Source organism: Phasianus colchicus, chromosome 12 (assembly GCF_987193195.1).
Source record: "Phasianus colchicus chromosome 12, bPhaCol1.hap1.1, whole genome shotgun sequence".
In the NCBI taxonomy this organism is placed as follows: domain Eukaryota; kingdom Metazoa; phylum Chordata; class Aves; order Galliformes; family Phasianidae; genus Phasianus; species Phasianus colchicus.
Window position 1 is genome coordinate 1,970,858 of NC_143447.1, and position 13,028 is coordinate 1,983,885.

At 48.4% G+C, this 13,028-nt stretch overlaps 2 protein-coding genes across 4 annotated transcripts in view; both read left to right on the forward strand.

The window, feature by feature from the left end:
* Positions 1-1,675, forward strand: part of ARIH1 (ariadne RBR E3 ubiquitin protein ligase 1) — a 48,709-nt gene extending 47,034 nt beyond the window's left edge. The window contains exon 14 of the mRNA XM_031616260.2: positions 60-1,675. Coding sequence (XP_031472120.1) covers positions 60-144 — 85 coding nt within the window. The 3' untranslated portion in view covers positions 145-1,675. The remainder of the gene's footprint in view (positions 1-59) is intronic.
* A 326-nt stretch (positions 1,676-2,001) lies between these two features.
* Positions 2,002-13,028, forward strand: part of BBS4 (Bardet-Biedl syndrome 4) — a 36,052-nt gene continuing 25,025 nt past the window's right edge. For 2 of the 3 annotated variants that reach the window (XM_090148620.1, XM_031616263.2), the window contains exons 1-2: positions 2,002-2,102; positions 2,356-2,407. In XM_090148620.1, coding sequence (XP_090004746.1) covers positions 2,079-2,102; positions 2,356-2,407 — 76 coding nt within the window. In that variant the 5' untranslated portion in view covers positions 2,002-2,078. Of the gene's footprint in view, positions 2,103-2,355; positions 2,408-13,028 lie in introns of those variants that run through there. The other variant, XM_031616264.2, reaches the window with a different exon arrangement.

Genomic DNA, 13,028 nt, shown 5'->3' on the forward strand with positions numbered 1-13,028 from the left:
GCTGGGAAAGAACTGTGCCTCCTAACCTGCTTTCTCTGTGCTGTCCCCCTCTGCTGCAGATACTGCGAGAGTCGACGAAGGGTTTTGTTGCAGCACGTGCATGAAGGCTACGAGAAGGACCTGTGGGAGTACATTGAGGACTGAGACTGGCCCCGCATAAAACGAACTCTGAAACTTTTACCATCTAGAGCGCTCATGCGATAAAAATAAAAACACACACAAGGCACTACGCCTGTTACACCGCTGGTCTGTAGAACCGGGATTCTGTTTTGTTAACAGAAAATTTAAGTAAATTATATTGTAATAAAAAAAAAAGGTAGATAAACCATTGTACAACAGTATTCTAGGTGGCCAATAAGAGTGTGACAGACTCACTAAAAAAAAAAAAAACCAACAAAAAAAAACAACCCTCCAACTTTAACTTGTAACGTAGCTTCATTTTCCAAGCCGACTCCTTTTTCTTTTCTATCTTTCTTTTCCTGTGTGTAGTACAGATGAAATTTAAACCAGTTTCTTGACACTGCTTTTCATGTCCAAACCAGCCATTTTGATGTACTTTGGTAAGGGGGGATGCCTCCCGCCCCCCTCCTCCTCTCTGCCCCCCCCCAGTACATGGATGAATGTTGATTGGCTCCTTGTAAAGATGACTTTTTGGGGAGGGGAGGAGGGGGGTACACAGCAAGGAAAAAAACTTTGTATATGACTTTTAAAACAGAAAAAAAAAAAGAGGACAACACAGTATTTTTCAAAGTTGTATATAGCGCATATGCATGGACAAAGAGCAAGCGTGGCACGTGTTTGCATAATGTTTAATTACAAAAAAAATATTTATTCTTTAAAAATCTTCAAGATTATGTCTATTTGCTGTGCATTTTCTTTCAGTTTTTTTTTTTCTCTTGTTCTGTTTTCCCTGGGATGGGGTGGGGGAAGCGTGTGCTGGTGTAGTGACTTTTTTTGAAGGCTTTCACCAGAGAAGCTGGAGTTCTCCTCTTCATGCAGTTCCTTTACGTCCGTCGTTCTGTGCTTACCCATTGCTGGTGACGGACCCGTCCCTCTGAGCTCCTGACACTCGGTACCCCGGTGTGCACTGCATTCATGGAGAGTGTATGTTGTGATTCAGGATGCTTTGCTTTTTTTTTTTTCTCCCCCACACTGGTACTGCTCGACCTGCCCAAGCCCAACTCTGCTGTTCCCATCCACGCACACAGGACGCGCCCTCGGCCTGGAGGAGCTGTGTGTGTGTGCTTAGAGCTGTTTTCTTATTTCTCTGAACTCCGAGGCAGGAAAAGGAGGGGTATTTCGCACCACTTCTCCAAAGACTATGGCACGATTTCGGCTGTGGATCTCCTCTCCCATCCCCTCTCATCTGTCCAACGGAGCGCTCCTTGCTGTTCAGTTTCACTTACATTATAATGAGTCGTAACATTGAAAAGGAGAGATGATGGAATTGTCTTTGTGTTTGTTTTGGGCTCAGTTACCGGGCGCGGTGTCCCGGCCACTATTTAACACTCCATCTAGCGCAGTAGGAATTGAAATCAAGGGGGGTATTTTTCAATTAAAAGGGGAAAGAACTAATGAGCTAGCTGCTGAGTCCATTTTTATGATTTCTGTAACAAGAGCTATGTTAAAGTAAACAACTGGTGGTGGTTTTATTAAATCTACTCCTGTATAGGAACTCCTCCTGTGGTATTTTTCGCCAGGCCTCGAGCTCTGTGCAGCCTCCGGGGGGAGGAGGGGCCGGGGCGGCTCCGCAGGGCAGGGCAGGGCCGGCTCGGGGTCGCCCGCAGCACCGCCATGTTGCCCCGCGCCCGCCCTTCTGCCCTCGGAACGGCGCCGGGCGAGGGGGATGGCGGGCGGGGCGGCGGGGCTCCCCGCGTCGGTCGGAGCGCGTGAGGGCGGGGCTCGACAAGGGGAACCGCGGGCCTTAACGCCGTTCTGACTCGGAGCTCTGAGCCAACGAGCGGCCGGCCTCCCCGCGCCGCTCGCCCCGCCCCGCCCCGCCCGGCGCCGCCCACCGCTCCCCTCACGGCCGCGCCTTCCCGCCCCGTCACCGCGGCAACCGCGCTCCTCCCGCCGCCATGGCGGAGCCGCAGGCCGGGCCGGTGAGCTGGGCTGAGCGGAGGGGAGGGCAGAAGGGTGGGCTGCGTTGGGTGCGCCTTCGTTTTGCCTCTGTTCGTTTTATTTCTGTTCGCATTGCCTCTATGTTCGCTTTATTACTCCCTCCCTTCCTCATATATATATATATATATATATATATATATATATCTTCGCTGAGTAACCGAACTTCTCGACGAGAGCGGTGGGAGTTGCTGGGAGCCGTGCCGCCCTGCTAACGCCGCGCTTCTCTCTCCTCAGGTTTCTTCGTCGCCAGCGGTGTTGGGACCGCCAAAGCCCCATCCTAAAAGAGGTCGGTTTTAAGGTTCGGTTGTGCTTCTCGGGCAGGTTGGTCTTAAGGTTTCTTCGTGGAAGAAGTCTAGCAAGAATCAAGTGCTGTGTGGGAAAAACGAGGCAGGCGCCGTGTAGAATCGTAGGGTGGCTCGGGTTGGGATGGGCTGTGAGGATCGTGGAGTTCCGCTCAGGCCGCCCGTGTCCTTGGCACCGCAGGGACGGGGCAGCACAGCTCTGGGCAGCGGCGCCTCGCCGCCTCTGTCGGTGTTCTCCTCAGCGTCCTCTCTGTTCGTTTAAAGCCGTTCCCGCTCGTCCCGTTATTGCTGTCTGCCTGCGTACAAAGCTGCTCTCCTCCTGTTTGTGAGCTCCCCTCCAGTGCTGGCAGGCCGCAGTGAGGTCTCCCCGCAGCCTTCTCTTCCCCAGGCTGAACACCCCCAGCTCCTCAGCCCGTCTCCATAGCAGAGGTGCTGCAGCCCTCGCAGCATCTCCGTGCCCTCCTCTGCCCCGCTCCAGCAGCTCCGCACCCTTCCTGTGCTGGGGGCCCCAGGCCTGGACGCGGCACCGCAGGTGGGGCCTCACGAGGGCAGAGCAGAGGGGACAGTCCCCTCCCTGCCCGCCGCCACCCCTCTGTTGCTGCAGCCCAGGATGCCGTTGGCTTTCCGGGCCCCAGATGGACGCTGCTGCCTCGCGCGTGGCTTCTCATCCACCAGAGGTACTTTCATCTAGGGTCTGTGCGATCACTGGCTTGGTGTTGTTGCTGGCTAACTTACCTTATATACAGAATGCTTCTTACTACCTGAAAGACTTTGTTTTGTTGCGTACGTATCTCTTGGGTTGTTAATGGATTTGATCTTCATTTATCTTTTAATAAAGAGTGGCTTTGTGCTTCTGGGTTCTGTTGATATTTGCATTTATCCACACAATGTCTCACTGTAAAAATGATCTTGAGAATCTAACGTCACGTGCTGTTGGTATTCCACATTTGCATTTCTAAAGTTATGAAGTAAAAGGGATGTATGAGTGAGATCAAGCTACCATTTGCTATGTTATTTTCTGATTTAATTAACAGTCTGAGGTGTTGTTTTGAAATTCGGGTTGAATCTGAACCGAAACAGTAACAATTTCAGTTACTGTTTCAAAAAGTGTGACTAAATCCTGGTATTTTGCAGGGGGTCTCCTAAAGCCCGCAGTACTCAGCTGTGCTCACTCTCCTCATGCAGATCTGCTCAATATAGAGACCTGTGTAGCTGCCTGGGGTGAGATTTGGCTTTTGTGGATTTCCCTTCCTTCAGCGTCCTTTCTTCTGGGGTGGCCACGCTAACTGTGCACAGCCCTCATTTGACCTAACTTTGTCAGCTTGCCTCTGGAGCATTGCCTGGAGTTGAGAAGGGACTGCTTTTGCTTCAGGCTTGAACGCAAGTGAAAATAGACTTTGGTTTTATCTCCATTACCAACTCCCTTGGGGTAAGGATGGCTGTTGTGTTTTTCCTGGAGGCACTGATTGATTCCATAGCGAGATGGCTTATCTCCATATAGATGATGGCTCTGGCCCCCTCACCCCCAGTAACCCCACATCAGTGCTTCTTCTCATACAAGTCACCCCTGTGATGTTTGCGGGCTGGGAGGCTGTGCCTTCTGCCTGTGTTTTCAGCACACTGTGTGCCTTCAGTTCTCTAAGGCAGCTACAAGACTGATGGTGTTTGCCAGGGGACGGGCTATCACTGCCACACTATTTCCTGGCTCTATTAAGTCAATTCTGCATAATTCATGAGTGAATGGAATAGCTGAGCAAGAAAGATGGGGCCATCAGCCTTACAAACAAGCGGTAGGGGTGTGCTGTGTGGAAGCTGCTTTCTTTCTCTCTGTGTGCTTATTAAAACATCCAAGCCTTCCTGCCTTTAAGTGTTCACGGTTTTGTATTGATCATTTGGGAGGGCGAGATGAGATAGTTGTGACTTTCTTAACAGGACCGTTTTGCAGATCTTGCTGTTTGATGAAGCATTACTTGCTCATGGCTGTTGTTGAAGAGCTTTCTGTCATAATTTGGCATTTTGCATTGCAAGCCTGAAACTGAGCTGAGTGCTTTTTTAGACCACCATCACTCCTTGGGGTTTTAAGGCTGCACGGAAGAATTGCTCTGTCCCCTTCGCCACCCAATGTTCCTTTCCCATCCTTGATTTGGCATCAGTGTTCATACAGCTGTGTGCCAGAGGGAAACAGCTAGTAAATGGAATTCAGTTCTTAGTGTCCCTGGGTCTCCCCTGTGTGCCAGTGGGGTTCTTTAGTCAAAATTAACTATCACAAAGACAAAAAAAGAAATCTAGCTTGGAACTGGTGTAATTATGTCAGCATCCCGAGGTGAACTCAGGCATCTCCAGTACCAGGGGCACCCGTGGCAGTTCTTAAATGAAAGGGTTTGGGGACCTTTGCCATTAAGACTGCACTGCCTTCTGTGCAGTTGGCAAAAGCTGGTCTGAGCTGCTGGTTAATCCCTGGGAAATGAGGGCAGCAGCAAGATCTGCCATAGGGAGTGATGTAACAGTGTCCTCTGCCTGTAAGTGTGCTGCTGGGGGTATGTCAGAGAGGAGGAGAAACAATGACTAAAAGCAATGCTGTATGTTTTGTGGGGAGTTTGGCTTCTCTAACCTGTGACTGTTTTTGTTTTGTTTTGTTTTTTAAGATTATTTCTAGGATTTCTTGTTGAAGTCTCTCTTCCTACATCACGCCTTGAAGGAGCCAGGCAGATCTGTCTGTTGTTTTTGTGCAGAAGAGTGCTGCTAAATTTACTCTAAACTGACATTTTGGAGCACTGAATGGTAATTTTCTGTTGCAGCAATTTGCCTTTTTAACTTGCGTTGTATTTTCAGGTGGGATGCAAGAGAGATTCTGAAACCAGCATGAGCACAAGCGAGTTGATGGGTTATGAAGTCGCTATGATGTGACAGCTTATGGCCCTCTGCAGAAAGTTTGGTGCAGATTGAATTTGTGCCTGGACAGAGCACGTGTTACAATAACCAATGACATCATTGTACACAAGTGGGGTAGAGTGTGGCCGCTGGAGTTCTAACCTGAATTGTCACCATGGGTAATCCAGGCTGGTGCAGCCTGCCTGTGTTTCCACTAGGTAGGAGTGAGGGTTGAAATAGCTGGTTCTGAAAATGGTTCAGATTTGCAAGAAGTAATCTGAGTGACAAACTGCAGATGTGTGTTTTGTCTCTCAGTGGAAGGATTGAAGGCAAACCCCTCCGAGTGCCTTGTCGTCGCACTTGGGGACAGTCATTACTCAGCAAGTGACACATTGATAGCTGAAACCATTCATTATTTTGTCCTTTACCCCCCGTGGGGAGAGCCTCTCGGAAAGGCAATTCCCTTTGTTGCTACATCAAGATCTATAACTCTCCTTCTGTTGATATTTTGTCCCCAAGCAGTGGGTTGGTGGAATAAAGGAAGCTCTGTTCCCTGGAGCAGTGTAGAGTTAGCATCAGCCTGCTGAGGTGGGGTTTGAATCTCCTGGTTGCATTTTAAATTCTTCAGGTGTTTTCCAAAACGCTTTAATGGTTTGGATTGAAGTGCTGTGTCTCCCATCCTTCCTCTTTCCTTTTGCCACGCAGGCAGCCTAGTCAGCTTGCACTGATAGTGCTGTGGTGGAGAAAGCTCTTTTGTATGGCTGAGTTTTTGGGAGACATAGCTTGAATTTATCTCGTGTAATGAAAAATTCTATTTAGAAAGACAGGTCTGGGTTCTTGTATTAGCTTAGTAATGTTTCAGGGTGAGTGGGACAATTTTTAATGCATTTGGATTTCTACACAAATATTAGATCTTAGGTTTTGTGAAATACGGTGGTGGCTTTTTAATAATGAGATAAAATAAAAAGAATAAATTAAAAGGTCTAATATAATAAACACACAGTAGCAAAATAGGGCGTGCTTGAAGTCACTGGAATAACATGGGCCCTTCAGAAGAAGGAGAATCCCAAGTGGTTGCCACCCACCTCTGTGCTCACCCAGGGCATGGCCAGATTGGTAATTTTCACAGAGAAGATGTTCCTTTTGTGAGCTGTAAAGGGATTAGCAGGGATTGGGTGTTCATCCCTGTCCTAGGCAGTGGGATGGTATTTGGATGTGTGGCAGGTATGATATTTCTGGTGTTTACAGGAAAGAATTCTGCTTTGGATTAGCTGTGGCCCTTGGCCAAGTGCTTCGGCTTTGTTTTTTCTTTTATCAGCCAGTGGATTGGTTTAATCCTAAGTGAAGGTACGTGGGTGCTGCAGGTTTCCAGTTTGTGATGCATTTGGAGACATGGAGTGAAAAATGCTATCTGAATGCATCCGTGGCAGTGTACTGCTTCACCTGTTGGAGCGCTGCTGAGGATGGCAGAGCAGAGCAGAGGGGAGGAGCGCTGTGTGCCCCGCTCAGCTCTGCCTGCGGGGCGTTTTAGCAGCTCATCACTTCACATCAGAGCACTTCTGCACAACCCGCAGCTGTACGGCTGCTGCGGGGCTCGGGAGGCTTCGTCTCCTTTGCTGTCCTAGGTGGGTTCCACTTCTGTCTTGTGTAATTACAGTGTCACCAGCCAGGATGTCCTGTGGGCCTCCAAAAGGGAGGAGGTGAATCATAGAATGGTTGGAAGGGACCTCAGAGCTCACCTGGCTCTGACCATGTGAAGCTCTGATGTTGTTGCATGGGAAGGTGAAAGCAGGTGATGAGATGGGTTTCTCTGTAGTAACACACAGGTGCTCAGTGTCCCTCTGTAAGTGACAGCCAAGTTTGATTTAGATCTGGCTATTGTGAGTAAATCAGCAGAGGTGGGGAAGCATGTGTTTTAAAGCTGTGGTTTCAGCCCGTTCCTTTGTGCTCTTTTACCATGCAGAAACCCAAGGTGTGGATAGATGACAAAGATGCTGGGTTTCTGCATCTCACCAGTGTAGTTTCGTTGGATTTTGGAGTATTTTCAAGTGATATTTATTATTCTTGTCCAGCGGAATCCCATGGCAGCATTCTGCTCAAGCACTGATAGTGCTGTCCTTTTTATCTAGGTACTCATCCTTGAGGATGAAGATAAAGTCAGTGGGTTCCAATAACAAATAATTGTGGGTGCCACTTCCACGGGCAGTAGAACTCCCTTTGCCTGGTACTGACTCTTGTTAGGAAGAGCTCACAATGATCTCAAAACATGACTGTTGGTTAAGAAATAATTATAGCGTGTGCAGAAATAGACAGACGTCTTTAATGAGCTGTGCTGGGGATGCATCTTGCTTTGTCCCCAGGCAGCTGACACAGGTGGCTGCTGGGCATCCCTCCTGCTCCTGCCTGCATGCTGAGGGGCAGGTCTTGGTGGTCCCTGATGAACAGGCACGGTGCACTGCTGGCTGGGCAGTTCCAAATTCCTGATGGGTTTTCTTGAATCAGTATCAATGCATTCCTTGAGCCAGCTTGCCAGCTTCAGAGCTGCCTTTGAACTGCTCAGTGAAGGTACCTGAGGAATCCAGATAAAAAAATAATGATACTTCTGACTGTGTCAGAAAAGAAGGACCTCAGTGGAAGTGTTGTGTGCGTGGGGAACAAATGCATTTCCAGGTGTCTGGATGTACTAGATTGGTCCTGTTTGCCCGTGTGCACACCAGCTTTTGGCATCCATTTCAACCTTCAAACTTGATGTAAGAAGATGATTTGTAAATAATATAGATTAGATGGCAATTCCGTCATTGTTCTGTATGAAGATGTGGTATTTTCCTCTTTACAGGTGGGTAGCACTGCTGCAGACATTTTGTTCGTTACCTGACACAGGTGGTTTTTGTTTTGAAGAAACGTGATTGATCATTTTTGGGGTAATTAAATTGTATACAACATTTCACTTCATCCCTTTGGCCTCAGACCAGCAGCTCAGTAACCCCTGCGTCGTACAGAACTGCAAGCGCTGCAGTTGGAATGTGCTGGTGCAGCTCTGCCCTCTTGTGTGTGCACGTTAATATCTGTGAGAGCACCATGGGGGGCCCTGGGATGCAGCACAGTGGGTGTGTTGTTCTCTCATGACCGTAACATGTAAGCCTGCTGCAAACTTAGGCAATGAAAGGAAGCACCAGCTCTTGTCGCAAGCAGGTACCATTGGAATGTCTTTTGCTGATTTGGTAATTAAGAAATATACAACACTGGGTTAGGGGCAGCAGGTGGGGGAGGCACAGCTGCAGCATGCTTCTTATAGAATCACAGCATCATACAATGGCTTGGGTTGAAAAGCACCTCAAGGATCATTCTGTTGCAACCCCCCTGCTGCAGGCAAGGCTGCTGGCTGCTAGAGCAAGTGTGAGATCAGGCTGTCCAGCACCATCCTGCCTGGCCTTAAATACTTCCAGGGTTGGGCATCCACAGCACCTCACCACTGAGCTCTGTTGAAAGCCCTTGGTGCTAGGCAGTGCCTTCTGTATTTTAAAGCATTCAGCCTTGTGTTTGCCTGAGGTACTGCTTATGGATGAAATGGCAGCTCCTAGTGGGAGTCTCTAAGAATTATAGCAGCAACAGTTTAGATACCTCGGACATGGAGCTCCAAGTCGGAGCAGATCCCCTATTTGCTAAGTGGGAAGTTGCATCTGATGCCACTCCTCTGCCCTCTCCCATCAGGATGAGGGGAATTACTCCCCAGGGACACATCTTCCTCCCTGATACATCTGGACAGCCCAAGCCGTCACTCGGATGCCTTAATTTTTGGATGCCTAAGTTGTAGAGGTGCATCATGCTCAAGAATGGCAGAATTGATGTGTGTGCAACCTGAGTCTTTTGTCACGTTATTGCATGCTGGCTTTTGTCTGCTCTCTGACATCATCTGTTGCACAGAAGTGATGGCACCCACTGATAAAGGAGCAGCTCAGTGAGAGTTTAAAGTAATAAAAACCTCCATCATGTAGGACACAGCCAGAAGTTGTGTTTGTCTTCAGCACAGATTAATTTCTTGATGCTGTAAGGTGCTTCTGTGTCGTACTCCGTGTGTTAGATGTTAAAGACTCACAGGACAGTGTTTGTAATGCTCATTGTCAACAAGAGGTGAGAGAAGAAAATCAAAAGTGAATCAAATTTTAGGCATACTGATAGGGGAGGGTTTGCTTTTGTGGGGTTATGAGCTGTGTGCACCACGACACCTCAGTGTCTGGGGCATCACCGTGTGTGTTGTGAGTGTGGGGAGATGGCAGTGCCGTGGTCGGGCTGCCTGTGGGGAGCTCAGCTCGGAGCTTTGTCCAGCAGCAGTGAGCTTTTGTGTCTCATAAGCATCCTCCATGCCTTAACAAAGAGAACCAGGCTTTCTTACAGGTTCTGTCCCATTCCCCACATAGGCTGTGTACCAGGTGCTGCAGGAACCCTGCTGTACAAACACTGCACGTTCACACTGTGTAGTGATTTCTGATTTCATTCAGCACCTCGCTTTGATTTACTCATCCTATTTAGGCCAAGGCAGGGCATCTGGTGAAAACACCCTTGTGTCCCTGTCGTTGTAGGTGCACACGTGTAATTAAAGATGAGACAAACAGTAGGGAAAGCTGACTGCAGAGGTGATGTTCATTCTGGGACACACATCAGCACGTCATCCTGGGGCAGTGTGTGTGCAAAACTGCATTCAGAACAGGGCTCTGGTGGCAGGAAGCAGCGTGCTGTCACACACCCGGCTGCAGAGCACTCTTCGTTTGCAGGGATGAAATGAGGACAGGATTTTCTGCTCGCTGCTGAGTGGGATGTTTCAGAGGCTGTCAGGACTGCACTGCGCTGCTCTTCCTGCCTTAATTTTGTTTTACTTTCAGTCAGGAAAGCTGCTTCTTACAAAAGCCTTATACCAATTTAACTTTCAATTTCCATGCAAAACACCTTGCGCTGTAGATAGAAAAAGCCAGAGCACACATATTTAAGCCAAAGGGAGGATTAGACTGGAAATCCTGAAAGCACTGATCGCTGCCATGCTTCTGATACAGGAGTTAATGAGAAGCTGGTCATGCAGGTTACTTTGGGAGCAGCTGCAGCCAGCATTACTTCTTTTGTGGGAGAAATCTCTCCCTGCTAATATCTCCAACCTCCCTGCTACAGATAGGGCATTTTGTTCTGTGCTCTGTGCCTCTCTTATTGAGGAGCAGCACTGACAAGCACCACCCAAAGGCAGCCTGCTCCCTGCCCCCTGGGATGCTGGCACAAGGCTCCCAGCAGGATGAAAGCATTTCAGGGGAGAAAACAGGAGAGAGCTATGCCAAAGGTTTGAGTCCTCCAGCATCTGCAAGTGTAGAACCGAGTCCTCAGGGACACAAGACCTGTTGTCAGATCAGCCTTTTTTTGTCTGTGCACACAGATGAGCTTGAGTTTAAAAGCAAACGTGGCAAGAGCTGTTTGAGGCCCTTGGTTTTCTCCTTGCAGTGTGTCTGCACTGATTTGTGCAGAGGAAACAGGCTTTTTGTGAGTTTTGGTTTGGAGGTATGTGCTCATTACTCGATTTCACCCCAAGGTTGCTTGCTGTTTCAGGTTGGGATTGTCTGTGTTGTGCCGTGACGATCAGGCTGATGTATTTATGGTTCCCCTTCACTGCTCTAAAGGCATCAGCACTGCGGAGCAGTACCTCACCAGCTTCATGCTGCTAACAGACATCTCCCCATATCCAAACTGCTTCTGCCACTGGCAGCATCGTTGTGGTGCTGGGAAGCCCACGGTGCCCACAGACACGTATTTACTTCTATAGCTTCCCCATTGTAAGATGCCTGTAGTGAATAACCAATGCAGCTGCTGTCTTGCAAAGAGGAACATTTTATTTGGGGCAACTCAGAGCCTGAAATGTCATCATACAGAAAGTGCACTGACGTAGGAGCTGGAACTCTTTGCGATTGCTGTGGTGTGAACTAGCAATAGGAAATGCCTTTTATTTATTTTTTTTCCTAGTGTATAAATCAACGTTAAGACCGAATTTTCAGCTCTTCCGTATGACTGTGGCTGATGTTCCTGCAGGGGGAGGTGGAGAGTCAGAAATGTCGCCTTTTTGTTCAGCCCCGCTGCTGCTTTGCAGCGTCTCGTGAAGCTATTAATACCCGGTCGTCAGATCGCAGCCGTGAGTTATGGCTTTCCTGACAGCATCGGGATTGTGTCTGATGAGTTTTATTAACCCCAGCTGACTGTAAATAACGAGGAACCGCACGGGTCTGTCATTTGATTTAAAGGTGTTCCGGCAGCAATTTGCAAAAGGGAAACAGAGGATTCAACAGGAACGGCCGCGGCGGTGCCAGGAGAGGGTTGCAGAAGGCTCTCTCCGTGTTTCTGTCGTGTGTGTGCGTTTTGCAGGTATTTGTGTGCACAGACACCTGCAGTCTCACATACGAGCAGCACACGGTGTGAACTGCTGCCCTTGGGCCGTGATTTTCTGAGCCATTTTCATCGTTCCTGAGCTCTGGGTACATCTGGGTACATCTGATCTCCATTTATGCTGCCTTCAAACTGCAGAGCTGGAAAGGGCAATGTTCCTATACTAGTTTCAATTCAAAGCTGTAACGTATTTTCCATCACCAGGAGCTCAATTGAAGCCTTTGGATGCCCGAGAGAGGAGGAGGATTTCTTGTTGCATGTGTCTGCACCAGACCAGTGAGGAATCTGTAGGGTACTGCACTGCTATCAAAGCAGTCTGTTCTTAAATGTAAAATCCTTCAATGAGAGCTTCCTTTCTCTCTGTTATTTCTATCTTACTTTGGAAAATGCAGTTCCATGGCAGCGGAGCATTGTTTTATAGTAGCTGTTTGGGTTTGTTCCTTTTTATTTTAGTATTATTTTTCCTTGAAGATGCTCATCACCTCTCTCCCACCAGTTTTCACTCTGTGCCTTGCACTGGCAGCCTGTGCTGCTCAAGGCAAAAGAGAGAAGTGCGCAGCTGGTTTCCTCTCTGCCTTTCCCTTCCTATCAGCATTTAATTAAACACAGTTGTGAAAACACTGAGCTTCATTTTGGATTGCAACCACAGCCATCCCCAGCAGCAAGCCTTTCCTAACTCAGAGTGACTGTAACCCTGGTGATGGTGTCAGCCAAGGCCTCGAGGAGGCTGAGCTGGGAGTTGAGGGATGCTGTAGAATGAGAAATGAACCTCAAATCAATGAGCTCAATCCTGCTTTTGGATGTTAGTGCCAGCCTTGCCCTCTGATGAGGGGAGATAACACTGCTTTCACTGCAGCCAAGCTTCCCTCTTGGCTCCTTTCTATGAACAAGGTGCACTTGACTACATTTTTTTCCTGCTAATAGCAAAATGCTACATTAGTAAGAGACGTGGGGTATTGCGTCTGTGCTTATTTGGTGTGGAGGTAGCTGCGTACTTTCTCAAGGCTGGAGGGTTTGGCTTCACAGCATGTGGGTTTGGGGAGCAGCAGTCAGAACCCGGAGTGGGGTGGTCTTACCCACATCCCTAGTGCTGACTGCACTGTATCCAGGCAGTGATATACGTGGCTAGTGTATAATCAAATACTTCTTAAAATCACTTTTCTGAAGTTCTGCCCTCTACTTGCACGGTGTGTTGTGTGGGCAGTAGGTTGTTATGCATTTTGGCAGGGCAGCAGTCCCTTCCCCTTGGAATGCAGTGGGAATCTCCTACGGATTTCTTTGTTTGAGCTTTTACCCCCTCTCTACACTACAACAATTTCA